General features: G+C 40.1%; 1 protein-coding gene across 4 annotated transcripts in view; it reads right to left on the bottom strand.

Moving 5' to 3' along the window:
* Positions 1 to 5: 5 nt before the first annotated feature.
* LOC144043517 (microtubule-associated serine/threonine-protein kinase 1-like) overlaps positions 6 to 12,869 on the bottom strand; it is a 39,898-nt gene continuing 27,034 nt past the window's right edge. For 2 of the 4 annotated variants that reach the window (XM_077557229.1, XM_077557230.1), the window contains exons 11-26: positions 11,079 to 11,146; positions 10,746 to 10,822; positions 10,420 to 10,628; positions 9,646 to 9,784; positions 9,377 to 9,509; positions 8,883 to 9,048; positions 8,674 to 8,775; positions 7,447 to 7,569; positions 7,225 to 7,334; positions 6,977 to 7,137; positions 5,439 to 5,953; positions 5,106 to 5,335; positions 4,503 to 4,625; positions 4,299 to 4,432; positions 4,010 to 4,197; positions 6 to 3,901 (exon numbers count right to left, since the gene is read on the bottom strand). In XM_077557229.1, coding sequence (XP_077413355.1) covers positions 2,277 to 3,901; positions 4,010 to 4,197; positions 4,299 to 4,432; positions 4,503 to 4,625; positions 5,106 to 5,335; positions 5,439 to 5,953; positions 6,977 to 7,137; positions 7,225 to 7,334; positions 7,447 to 7,569; positions 8,674 to 8,775; positions 8,883 to 9,048; positions 9,377 to 9,509; positions 9,646 to 9,784; positions 10,420 to 10,628; positions 10,746 to 10,822; positions 11,079 to 11,146 — 4,103 coding nt within the window. In that variant the 3' untranslated portion in view covers positions 6 to 2,276. The remainder of the gene's footprint in view (positions 3,902 to 4,009; positions 4,198 to 4,298; positions 4,433 to 4,502; positions 4,626 to 5,105; positions 5,336 to 5,438; positions 5,954 to 6,976; positions 7,138 to 7,224; positions 7,335 to 7,446; positions 7,570 to 8,673; positions 8,776 to 8,882; positions 9,049 to 9,376; positions 9,510 to 9,645; positions 9,785 to 10,419; positions 10,629 to 10,745; positions 10,823 to 11,078; positions 11,147 to 12,869) is intronic. The other 2 variants (XM_077557231.1, XM_077557232.1) reach the window with 2 other exon arrangements.

Raw genomic sequence — 12,869 nt, 5'->3', positions numbered from 1 at the left:
AAATGACCATTTCGTCTGTTTTTATTTTTCTTGCAACACAGGAACTTAAAATACACATCCTCTTTGTCATACATAAAAAAATATGACTCACAGTACTCCACAGGATCGAGTGTAGGACTATTGAATGGACAGACCCATGGCATGATAGGCCTGTAACCCATCTCAAATTGACATATATACCGAACATCTACTGACATCTAAATCGAAATTATACTGATTTTAATGTAACATTTTCCAGGCGTCTCTGCTTACAAGTAAACAATGGTGTCTACAGTATACTTCTTTTTACTTGGCATACAAGTTCCTATTTGTACTCAACGTACATTAATGATAATTCCATTGTTCCCAAGTAACTAACAGTGTAATTACATATGAATTCATTAACAAAAAAATATATAATTCTGGTTTGTAAACACGAGACAAAATCTGAAAAAAAGTGCAACTCATGACACACCAAACATTTGTGTTTAATGCGAAAACAACCGATTCCACTTTGAACCCCTACACAGCACATTGGATGAAATAAAAAGTCACAAGCTTGAAAAAAACTTAAGAAATAACGTAAACATCTTCACTGACATTAGACTTATGAATATAATTGTAGACATCAGATTTCTCACTAAACCTACACAAATCAGCCTTTGTGGTAGGTCATCCACAAGATGGCAGTGTAAGGTAAGTACGATGCAACATTAAAGACTTACATGAACACACTTAAGTCGTATCTTGAAATTATAAACTGTAATGTTAAAACTGCACACGAGGTTTTTTTACAGGTGATATTGACTTCAAGAGACCAGGGTGGAGAAACAAACACTGAGCTCGAGGACTACTGAAAGGGCATCCTCAGTTTACGACACACTTCCGTTCCTAACACGAATTCGAAACGCAGTTTATCGCTAAACCTGCGCTTTTACACAGCATTTCTATGATTCAACTTCAATCTCTTGAGTTAGAAATTGACCTAAATCTCTACAATCTTATGCGCAGCAAATTGCACCAGTCTACAGACTCTGGCCAAATGTTAAAAAGCAAACGTGCATATATGGTCTTTTTACAATAACGTCACAAAGTCTTCAGGCTTTTGTAACCAGAAAGTAATGTTTGGTTTACACTTTGCATTGTGGCAATGCATGCGCTATAGAAGATTTGTCTTCTTTTTCAAATTGCAGTGATGCCGAGGAGGAAATCTGATCAGACAGTCAGTGTTGTATTATAGTCCTTACCCCTCGCATGGGAGAATCTTTTAAGTTAAACCAATTCAGATGAACCGTCCAGAACACATTACATGCATTCGGTTTTTTTTCATGTACATTTAGCAGACACCAATGTTTTCTAACTTTAAACAAAACACCACATTTTCTACAATAAATTAGGAATGATAAAATGAATTATACCAGCATATGTAGAAAAACCTTAAGTGTATTCAACCAACTTTTTAAGTGGTAATTATGACCCTTTAGTCCTCAATAACGCTATAACACACAATGAATTCACATACAATAGCAATTGCACACATCAAATGGGACAACTTTAAAAGCAAAACAGATTTGCTTGGCTTATTGCAATGACTTCTTTTACATTTTTACTCGTCAATAAAACAATGTAAACTTAGTTATCCTGGACACCTAAAGTTGCATTATTAGCACATTGCATAGTGCCCTGCCCTGTGCAAGTTCATCTCATACTTGAATCCCACTGGAATTCAGCCCTTTAACCAATCAATACACCTGCCAGCTCCTTTGACAAGTATTTCGGTCCAGGCTCTAGTATGATAGATTTATTCGTTTTTTTCTCCTGCTTTTACTATGATACATGACTAGGCTATATTTTATCATTCTGCAGTGCTAACTAAACTTAACCAAACTAAGTTAAATGGAATGTGGTTTGCATGTTGAGATGGTTGCAAAGTTGTTCACAGTGTTAACTACCTCATGGTCTTCAGTATTTTTATTTTTTTTTTCATTTTCATCTGCTTTTTAAATGTCTTAGATTTTCCATGTACAACATGCATTTTGTTTTTTAATTATATCTACAGTACTTTTTGACAGAGACATCCACAGGCCTATAATATGCTAGTGCACAGACATTTTCAAACAGTAGTTGATGCATCTTGTTTTTTTTTCTCATTATGCCCAAAGTCACATATGCAGTTTTCTTACTCTTCAGGCATTTATGTTTGATTAAAAAGGTGTTAATTGATATGATATGATATGTTTGGATGCTTCTACAGTAAAAGGCAATGCATTGGAGGATTGGCTTCTTCTGCTTCTCGATCACGAATGATGCTTTGAGCCCCGACTGTTTCCTTTATCTAACTGGAGAGCACTTCCAGCCATCGTTTGAGCCCCACGGCGTCCAGCCCCACCTGAAGCCTCCACTTTTGCCGCGGAGCTGCCTCGTTTTTCCTCACTTGACTTATAGGGGTCTTTGACCTTGGAACAGTCTTGCGACCCCCCTTTCATCGGCGCGAGTACCGTTTTGGCGACACTTGTGAGCTGCGTGACAAAGCTGGCTCTATCCCCAGGGGACATGGCGCGCGGCTTGCTAGAACAAGGTGAGGATGCGTTAGACGACGGGGACATGGGGTTTTCTTCCAACACCTCCAGGTGCGTCCTGTCCTCCTTCACTCCCCGGTAGCTCTTTGAAGCTCTCTCCACTTTGGAACCGACAGCTGCTGGTACGTTTGATGCACTGTGGACCTGCACTGGGGTCGGAACTGGAGGCGCAGGACCTTTAACCCTGGTTGCCTCTGTTTTTTTCTCACCACCACTGCCTTCTTTCTCAGCAGACACTGTGGCTTTACGAGGTTTGGATGACTCGGTAGTCGATCCTTTGCGACAGCCGCCTTTGTCTGCACCTGCTACATATTTGGTTTTGTCTTCAGCATAAACTTTAGTTGAAGAGACGCTTTCAATGTGAGCATCCTTTTGCTTTCTTTCTTGCGGTTGGAGGCACTTAGTTGTCCCTGGAGTGGCGACTTTCTCACAAAATTTGCTTTTAGAGACAGTAGCCTCAGAAGTCATAGCATTTTGAGGTTTGACCCCCTGCTTCAGTTTGGTCTCAGTGGCGAGCGGGGTTACTACAAGAGAAGAGGTGGTCTCAATTGCAGCTGAGCTCCGTAGAACCCCAGAGGTGGATAATGTTTTTTTGGGGTCAATGGTTGATTCACTTTTTGTCGTTTTGGTCTCAGTATTGGATCCAGCAAGCTCAGAAGCCGCGGTTTGAGAATCTTTCTCCGCTACTGGTACCAACGTGTCACGACTAAGTGGTGATTCTTGCCTTCCCAGCCTTCTGACAGGCTTCAAACTACTGCTTTCCCCTCCCAAAGGTGGAGAAGGAGAGGAGGAGGAGGAGGGAGAAGGTGGAGCAGGTCCATTCTCTCCCTCCATTTCAAGCAGACTCTGTAGGCTGTGCTCACAGTGGAAAGACTCTCTTCTGTAGTCGCCATGTGTTACCTCCAGGCTGTGCTTGCGTAGACTCACCCCTCCCGTCAGAGGAGAAGGTGACGACGATGATGACGAGGAGGAAGGCAGAACAAGCGCTCCAAGCTTCTCTGCCGATTGCACTCGCTGCAGGAGGGGGGATCTGGGTGGCTCGGCGCTCTTGGGGCGAGGGCGGGCGACGGGTGGCGACGAGTGTAGCTTGACGGGGAACATCTGCACGGTGTTGGAGCTGCCTACTGTGTGGCCGCTCAGAGGTGGAGGGGAAGACGTGGTGGGGGACGGGGTGTGGGCTAGAGGCGACAAGGGGATGTTGCCAGCAGATTTGCAGCGAGCAGAGCGGTACTGGCGGTGAAGTTTGGGCGATAAGCCATGAAGAGAGCTGGGCCTCATGTGGTGGGATGTGGCTGGGGAGTTGGGGGTGCTTGATGCTGGGGAGCTGCTCTGTGAGGAAGTGCCTACGGAGAGAACGTCATATCTTAGGGGCCATTATGACAACACGTACACGTCATTAGGATTAGTGTACAGTAACTGTTTGCATTGAAGTTGATAGATTAGCAACTAACCCACGTATGGCGATTCCAGAGTGGATCGATAACTTTGTGTGGGTGAGCGGGCACAGAAGCTGTGGGTGGGAGATGCGGGTAGACTGTCTCCAGATGAAAGAGAGCGATTCAAAGAGGAGAGGCTGCGACTTGTGTGCAGCAAATTGGATTGCTTGGTGATTTTTCTGAACAGGGAACTGCGCTTCTTACTGGAACAAAACAAAACAAATGGAATATAAGCAAGCAATGATGTGACTTCAGACAAATTAAAAAGTGTTTATCATTGCATGCTTATGATTGCATGTCGCACTCTTGCCCCTCTTTGGTTCCTGGCCTTTTGCTGCGTCGTGCCATTTTGCATTTATAGCTGGTCTTGCGTGCAGGTCCCACTTTTATAGAGGTGTTCTCAAAGGGAGTTGTTGTAACGGTCACCTTGTTTCCACTCTGAAGATAAAATATTACTCATGTTAATTTACTTATTTATTGGAGTCAAGTAGATATAACTCCACCTCACCTTCAGGATGAGCTCCACCACCTCTGTATGGACCAGACCGTGAACTGACTCTCCATTTACATGGGTGATGAGATCACCAGCACTAAGTCCAGCCTCCTGGGCGGGGCCTCCGTCCTCCACGTGCTGAAAGTACAAATAAAATGACTTGTTAAAGGGGAAGTCAACCCCCCCCAAAATATTGACAATAATATGTTCTATGCAGCCCCATTGGTTTAAATACAGTATTCTGATTATTATTGCGCTAGTGGAGTATGAGTTAAGCAACAAAATCCAGCAGTTTTTATCAATATCAGAAGGCGGCCATTTTGCCACTTGCTGTCGAGTGAAAATTGTATCATAGTTGCTCAGGTCTCAGGTAACAACCAATCACAGCGCAGCATACAGGGTATGTAAACTGTCAAGCACTACTGTAAATGTTTGTTTACTAGTGGTGCAATTGGCGTTAGCATGTGTTGTAATTGGCGTTAGCATGTGGTGTTGCCACCCGGAAGTAGGTATGACATCATAGGCCACAGTCTATTCTTTTCTGGCTGCCTTGACAAGAGGCAGACTACACCCTGTGCTGATCACATTTGAAACAGGCCGCACGTCACGCTCACTCACCCAGACCATATGGTGTACGCTGTAGACATCACTGTCTCCTATGTAGACTCGTATTGCTCGAAGAGTAAAGCCATACTTCTTCCCAGAGCGGTGGATGGTGATGGGGGAATGCAGGACATTTACCACTGGGCAGTAGTCTCGACTGGGTGAAGAGTCCCGAGAGGATGGATTGGATGAGAGGGAGCGAGGAGACATGGGACTCGCGAGGGGAGAGGCGCCATGTTGCTCCACTGAGGGGAGGAGAATTAAGTAACACTCAATATATCATAATTCGTGATTTAAAAACATATTTGGTTTGATACTTAAAAAAAAAAAATCATTATAATGTCTTACCTGCAGGAATGATGACAGATAAAGCTGTAGCAGAAGCAGATTTGATTACTTTATTTCCTGGACGTGAGTTGAGTTTTTCTCCCTCAGCTGAGAGCTGCTGGTGCCGAACTCTCCGCAGCACCAAGTCCGTGGTGGCCCCTCTGGGCCCTTGGGGCTCCGGGAGCCCCAGAACAGCAGCACTGGCTGGTAAAGAAAACATTTGCATTTTACATAAACATTTCAGGTCATACTTCAATTGTGATCTCCATTTCTTACCTCCAGCTGTGAAGCCATTGCTCTCTTTGAGGAATGTCCTCAGATCGCCTTGCGAGGAGATGGCACTCATGGCTCCTTCCAGAGAGGTGCCCCTGGCCTTCACTTGGGGCTGGCCCCTAGATAGGGACTGTTCAGAGTCCACCTCGAGAGGTGAAGCCAAGCGGTGCGTGTCCATGAGGGCAGAGAAGCGCCTTCGGGCCCCAGATGGAGGGCTGTAGTCGCTCTCTGTGAAAGAAGACTCTGAGCAGGACAAACGCTTCCTAAAAATAAATAAATAAATAGAATTGGTTCTTTAAAAAAACGAAAACAAACTTTATTAACTCATTCAGTCCCAGTCAACACTGAAGCAGCCCCCTTCACTTCCGGCTGTTTTACTGGATTTTGACTGATTTTGCAAGGCCCACAGAATATTGTGTTTGATTGCTATAAAAACATGGAACCCACCAAAAGAAAGATTAAAGTCTCTTCTTTCATCTGGAAAAAAAGTATTTGTATCGCTCTCCGTTTTGAAGCAATAAACATTAGAATATAGCAAAATGTCTGGCTTGTTCGTTTACCACCGCTTTATGTACACTCAGGAAATGCACATTTCAAAAGGCAGTTTGCCATCCAATTGTGACGAACTAAGGTTGAATGAAGGTAACAAGTGGAATACAGTTCGTGTGTGAGGCTCATGTTTAAGCTCTTTAGCATTAAGGAGGTGCATGCTCAACTGTCTGTAGCTGATTTTGTTATTATTCGTGTTACAACGCTTAACATATCTTATATTTATGATCAATTAATGTTGCAGCATTATGGCTGGCTGCTGTGAACATGTGATAATATATTTGTCTGATGTCCATTCAATAAAATAAAACTGAAACTAAAAGGAAAAAAAAAAAAAGAATATAGCAAAATGTCATTATTATTCAGAAACCTGTTGAAAACACTGGGGTTAAAACATGGCCCTGGTTGATCTCTTATACTCTACTGCCACCTGCTGGTCATTTTTTGAAATAAATACCATTGCTTTAAGCGACCTCTACAGACCTCAAAAAAACAACAACATAAAAACGTATTAACACATTCTTGGGAGTAAAGAACAAAGTATTAAAAAACATTTATATGTTTTTGGGTTTGAATGAGTCAAATGCTTTTTGCCAATTTACTTATTTGTTTAAGTTCTAAACAATCGTAGCTTTCTTTAAAAATGGAATCAGCTAACAATTTTACTGCATCACAGGGAAAAATGGATCGATTATTTTGTCTTCTCATCGTCCCTCTTAGCAGCATTCAGCACTCACATCTCAGGTGATCCAGTCCTCCAGCTCTTGTCCCTGAGTGTAAAACTACCCAGACTTTCTCTCTTGGCCATTCGGTCCTCTCTTGGAACTTTGTGCTCCCGTAAAGTTACATTTGGGGGTTTATGCTCCAGCTGGGACAGATGCTCCATACTGCTGTACACCTACATTTGCAAAGAACATTCTAGCTATGAGTGAATTCCCACATAAACAGCTGAAGAATGCTAGGCGTTTCAAAACTGTATACTGACCTTACTGAAGCGTGGTGAACATGAAGAGAAGCGATGTAACTCTACTGGCTCATCATCATTGGTATCATCTTCATCGTATGAATGCACATGATGGTAGCGCTCAGACCGTGCTAATATAGGGAGATAATACAATAATAATTAGAATTGGCCGAAAGCAAAGGTATTACTTTGGTTGGTGTGCTACTTTAAGGTCATACCCTGAAATCACAGCAGGGAACTTACTGTCAAAATAACTGGTGTCTTCCTCTGACTCCAGGTGAGGGATGAACTCGGCCTTTTGTCTCAGCAAGCTGTTCCAGTTCACCTCTGTGAAGAAGGAGTGCTGCTTCACTTCAAAAGCGCCCCCTACTAGGCAAAGATTGGGGTGGAAGCAGGTGGGCGTATATAGAGAAGAGGGAGAAGGAGAGTGAATCACTGCAGTTAATGATTATTTGCTAAAAACAAGTTTATCCGTTGGAACATTAAATATCTTGTCTTTGTAGTGTATTCACATAAATATAGGTTGAACATGATTTGCAAATCATTGTACAGTATTCTGTTTTTATGTTTAACTCATTCACTGCCATTGACGGCTATAGACGTCAAAAATTCATTTGAACTATTTCTATTAGTTTAACATTTTTTTCCCACATTTGTTAACAAGAGTATGAAAACATAGATTTTTTTAAATTGTATTAGAACAGATATAAAATCTGTGATTAATCGTGAGTTAACTAGTAAAGTCATGCGATTAATTATGATTAAAAATTGTAATCGCCTGACGCCCCTAATTTTTAATAATCTTTTCCTTATTAATAAAAAAAGATTATGAAAAATTAAAAATTTAAAAGGAAAAAGAAAAGATTATTAAAAATTAGGGGCATCAGGCAATTAAAATTTGTAATCGTAATTAATCGGATGACTTCACTAGTTAACTCACGAGTAATCACAAATTTTATATCTGTTCTAAATGTACAAAAAAAATCTAGGTTTTCATACTCTTGTTAACAAAAGTGGAAAAAAATGTTAAACTAATAGAAATAGTTTAAATGAATTTATGGCAGTGAATGAGTTAAGAACAGTTTCATGGTAAAACATCAATAAATAATAATAATAATAATGCATAATTGCAATCTATTTATTTTCTATAGAGTTCTCTATAAGAAATAGTTCAGATGAATTTTGACGTCTATAGCTGTCAAGGGCAGTGAATGAGTTAACACAATGTCCCCACTTATATACATGTGCTGTAGTTACTAACTACCGTACTGCTCAGATGCTCATGCTCAATGACTCACCACTTGCTACCGTGAGCATACAGTGCATCCTCACTTCATATCATTAATTGTATTATTTGAATGAACTTACATAGCTGTATTATTATATTATATTGCCTTCTAATAATTCTTAATTTCAATCACAATTTTCTTTTAAATGCAGTGTGCGAGAATGTCAAACTAACTTATTGACCTGTTCCTAGTCGAACAAGTGAATTTGTTTGTAAAAGAGAGGAGATGAGATGTTGGGCATCAACAGGGAGCGCCTCATCTCCTTCAGGCCATACTATGTCATCTGTGGGGGGACATAACAAGTCACACATAATTGCAAGAGAGGTCAAACAATGGGAATGATAAAAATATAATGGTGGACATGGATGCATTTAACATTTGATGTTTCACCTGTTATAACCTGTCCAAACAGCTCCTCCGGAGTGTCTCCAAAGAAAGGCACACACCCCACCAAGAACTCATATAAGATGATACCCATAGCCCACCAGTCTACTGGCTTTCCGTACCCTTGACGAAGAATCACCTCAGGAGCGATATACTCTGGAGTTCCACACACCTACACGCAAAAACAGGTTTTACATTTTTGTTGGACTGCACTTGTCACTGCAGCAGCGTCAAGAAAAAGTTTAAACCTGAGGTTTAAAAATAAGCGAGCGTGTGAATGTCATGTACATACCGTACATTAATAATAATAATAATAAATCAGATTTATATAGCGCTCTTCTAGACAGTCAAAGACGATTTGCACTAACACATTCACACTGTATGTATGTATGTATACTAGTAGGGAATACTAACATCTAACATACACCCATTAAACAAATCTTTAGCTATATCGCAGATGTTCACATCAAGATGTGTAAGATTTGTATGTGCTCACCTACCTGTTTATCCAAGAACTCACGAGTGTCCTTTTCGATGTGTCCTTCATACAAGTTGGTGGTCAGACTCATCAGACCCATTTTAGACAGGCCGAAGTCGGTAAGCTTGATGTGGCCCATTGATGTTATTAGAAGGCTGAGGTGAAAAAGCGTACAGTAGATACAATGTATTAGGTATACTGTACCATTATTTCCAATGTGTAACTAAGTAAACACTGCTCCATATGTTATTTACTGTACATTTAGGCATGAATTTTCGTAAAGTGTCTTACTTGTCAGGCTTGAGGTCACGGTGGACAATGCCATAGTTGTGCAAGTATTCCAGCGCAAGGACAGTTTCAGCAAAGTACATTCGAGCCATTTCCACTGGCAGAGCCCCAATGTTCTTCAGCAGAGTGGCACAGTCTCCTCCTGACAGTGGAATTCAGAACTTGTTAAGTGTATCACCAAAATAACAATGATGACGAACTAATACTGTACATTATTCTCCCACGAAAATGTTGCTGTGCTATTATATTATATTTCATTTTATTTTGGTAGCAAGAGGTTAAAGCATCTTGCTGATAATCGACTAATCAGTAATCACTGATGATTTTTGCGATCAGTCAACTAAACAGATCATTATTATGTAAATTGCATTTATTGCACCAGCAAGTAGCTGCTCTTACATAACAATCATTAACTTCCACCTTTTAAGAGTGACGTTTGCATTATTTATTAGCATTTCTGACATGTTTTATGGTGTTAATATGATAGTGAAAATTCATATGTAGGCGAATCTCTGGCCTTCAAAAGTCTTCCTCTTGAAAATCAGTTGAGATATTAGCAAGTTATGACTTATTTTCAATTGACATGAATTTGCTTCGATGAGAACGTTGCCCCCACCAATATGGCCGTCACGGATTCCCATTGCTTACTAGTCAAACAGCTGACCAAGATGAGTGTGCGTGTTGAAATTGAATCAGCCACAATGTGCTTGTTTTTTAGTTGCTCGTGTGTCACTACTGCCTTGCTGCCATGAAAGGTTGAGTTTTTCATTTTCTCACCTTCAACATATTCCATGACCATACACAAGTGCCGACGGGTCTCAAAGGAACAGAACATGGACACCACAAAGGGGTTCTCGGCAAATGTGAGGATGTCTCTCTCGACGAAGGCCTGCTGGATCTGGTTCCTTAGGATCAGGTTTTGCTTGTTAATTTTCTTCATGGCAAAACGCTGGCGTGTCTCCAGGTGTCGCACCAGATGCACAGCACTGATCAAAAAAGAGAAAAGAAAAGAAAAACATCCATTCACGTGCATGATTATTTTCACGACCCATTACTTGTCTTTTGTGGTTCATCATCATTAGTGAAGCAGCTGCTCTACTTACCCATATGCTCCATGGCTAATGAGCTTGATGGACTGGAAGTCTGCTTCACCTGGTGGCTTCATTGTTCTAATCTTACCCTTTGGAAAACAGATTGAGTCAATATCTGCCTAGCAACATGGCTATTCAAATACACACAATCATCCTTAAGCATGAAGTTGCTTGGGAATGGAGCAAAGCAAAGACGGTTTTCATTTGAATATGAAAGACAGAGACCAAGGTTGCGACTAAACACTGGAGAGGCTGAGTTTATTTTGTATAAATAAGACAATTTTAATTTAATTGACTATAAAGAGTATGCTTCACATGAGAAATACACTGGAAAAACTAGCTCACCTCTGTCGAGTCATCTGTTTCAGGAGTTAGAGGTCCTTCACTGTCATAACTATCAAGGTTTACCATATCTGATGAAGAAAATATATCAAATCAGAATCAACTGTTTGTTAAATATGTGCGTCATTCCACTTTTTACACAGATTCACAAAAGTGTTGGGTTCAAATTTTATGAACACCCCCTTAAAAACTACTCACTGGATCGTCATGACATTTACCCGTACTTCTATAGTTGAGCAGGTGCATTCACATCCGCAAGTATTGGATATGCTGCATTTCAGACTGCTGTGTCTGACCACAAAACATTCCAGTCAAAAGTAAACAAAAAACATGGAGGACACCCTTGATAAGCTTGTCATTTGCGGTCATCTGCAAAAAGGACTGTAGAAAATTTAAGAAAAAAAATATAGTAAAATGAGAAAATTATTCATTCAAATAAGCAAAATTATGTGCCAACAGAACAAGAAAATGTACCTGTAGAATTTTGAAAAATAAGAAAATAATACTAGGCCCATATCAACCACTACGATCTTGAAAATAGTATTTTTATTTAGTAATGTCAACTTTTTTTTAAGCTGTAATAAATAGAACTATTTTCTTAAAATGCATGAGTTTTTTTTACGCTTGGATAACTTAGCCTGAGTGTCAAGCAGGGAGGTAACAGGTCCCATTTTCATTGTCATGACCCAGCCAGGATTTGAACCCACAACCTTCAAGTCTGAGGGTAGGCACTGACACAAGGAAAAATGAGTTTAGTAAATATAACGAAATGAGCCATATTGCACTCGTCTGATTGTTTTCATACTTTTTTTTCCCCATTTATCTTATTACTAGATTATGCAAACTCTTAAAATAAGAAAACTTATGAAAGCCCAGTTCAGGGCCTTTGATGTTGGGTAGTTGTCATCTTAAAATGTGGGAAATGCTTGTTTTAATCCTCACAGTACTTAAAACTGGCTGTTAACACTCAATACCAAGACTGCTTGATCAAATAAGATAATTAAGTAATAATTATCTTAAAATAAGCACAATGATCTTGCCTGACAATTTCATTTTATGTAAAAATAACTTGTCAAATTTAAATAAAGCAAATTTAGGTTGAATTTAAGAAATTATATCTTACTTAAGATTTTAGTTTTTGCAGTAGTTGATTGTGCAGGACAGATATGCAGCCTGTATGAGTTATCTAATATGAAATATTTTTTTTCAAGGCTGGCATGTAGTATAAACATCAAATAAAGACTAGAAAAATTAAGATAAATACAATCTATATATCTTAACTGACATTGACACATTACACCGGCAACCCTCATTGTTACGCGACATAAAACTAGTCATGTTAACATGACATTGTGAATAGGAACAGTCACATTGTGGCATTCTGATGCACTTTACCTCGTCACATGTCAGAAATGTCCAACTTCCCAGTTTTGTGGTGTGATGAAACACTAATGCTTGTTCTTCGGGGGTCCACATCAACCTCTCTATTTTGAACAAGGGCAAACTTCTAATACTTTAGGGAAAGGCCCTCTTCATGTCCTTTGATGATTTTTATGCATAAAAACTTGAGGTTCACATCAGCTCAACAATCTTTGGGATGAAATACTGTGTAGCAGACACTGTGAGCCAGACCCAATCATCCAACAACAGTGACCTCAAAAATGTTCTTTTAGAAGAAGTGGATTGAATCACAATTAAAAGGCTACAAATCAAACAAACGGATTTATACTGGGACATCCTACAGCTTAAGATGAAATTTGTAGGTGACCCAATACTTTTGCCTTAAGTGTAGTT

The sequence above is a fragment of the Vanacampus margaritifer genome, chromosome 2 (assembly GCF_051991255.1).
Source record: "Vanacampus margaritifer isolate UIUO_Vmar chromosome 2, RoL_Vmar_1.0, whole genome shotgun sequence".
Classification (NCBI taxonomy): domain Eukaryota; kingdom Metazoa; phylum Chordata; class Actinopteri; order Syngnathiformes; family Syngnathidae; genus Vanacampus; species Vanacampus margaritifer.
Note: the sequence above shows the minus strand (reverse complement) of the source record. Positions and strands in the feature narration are given on the sequence as shown.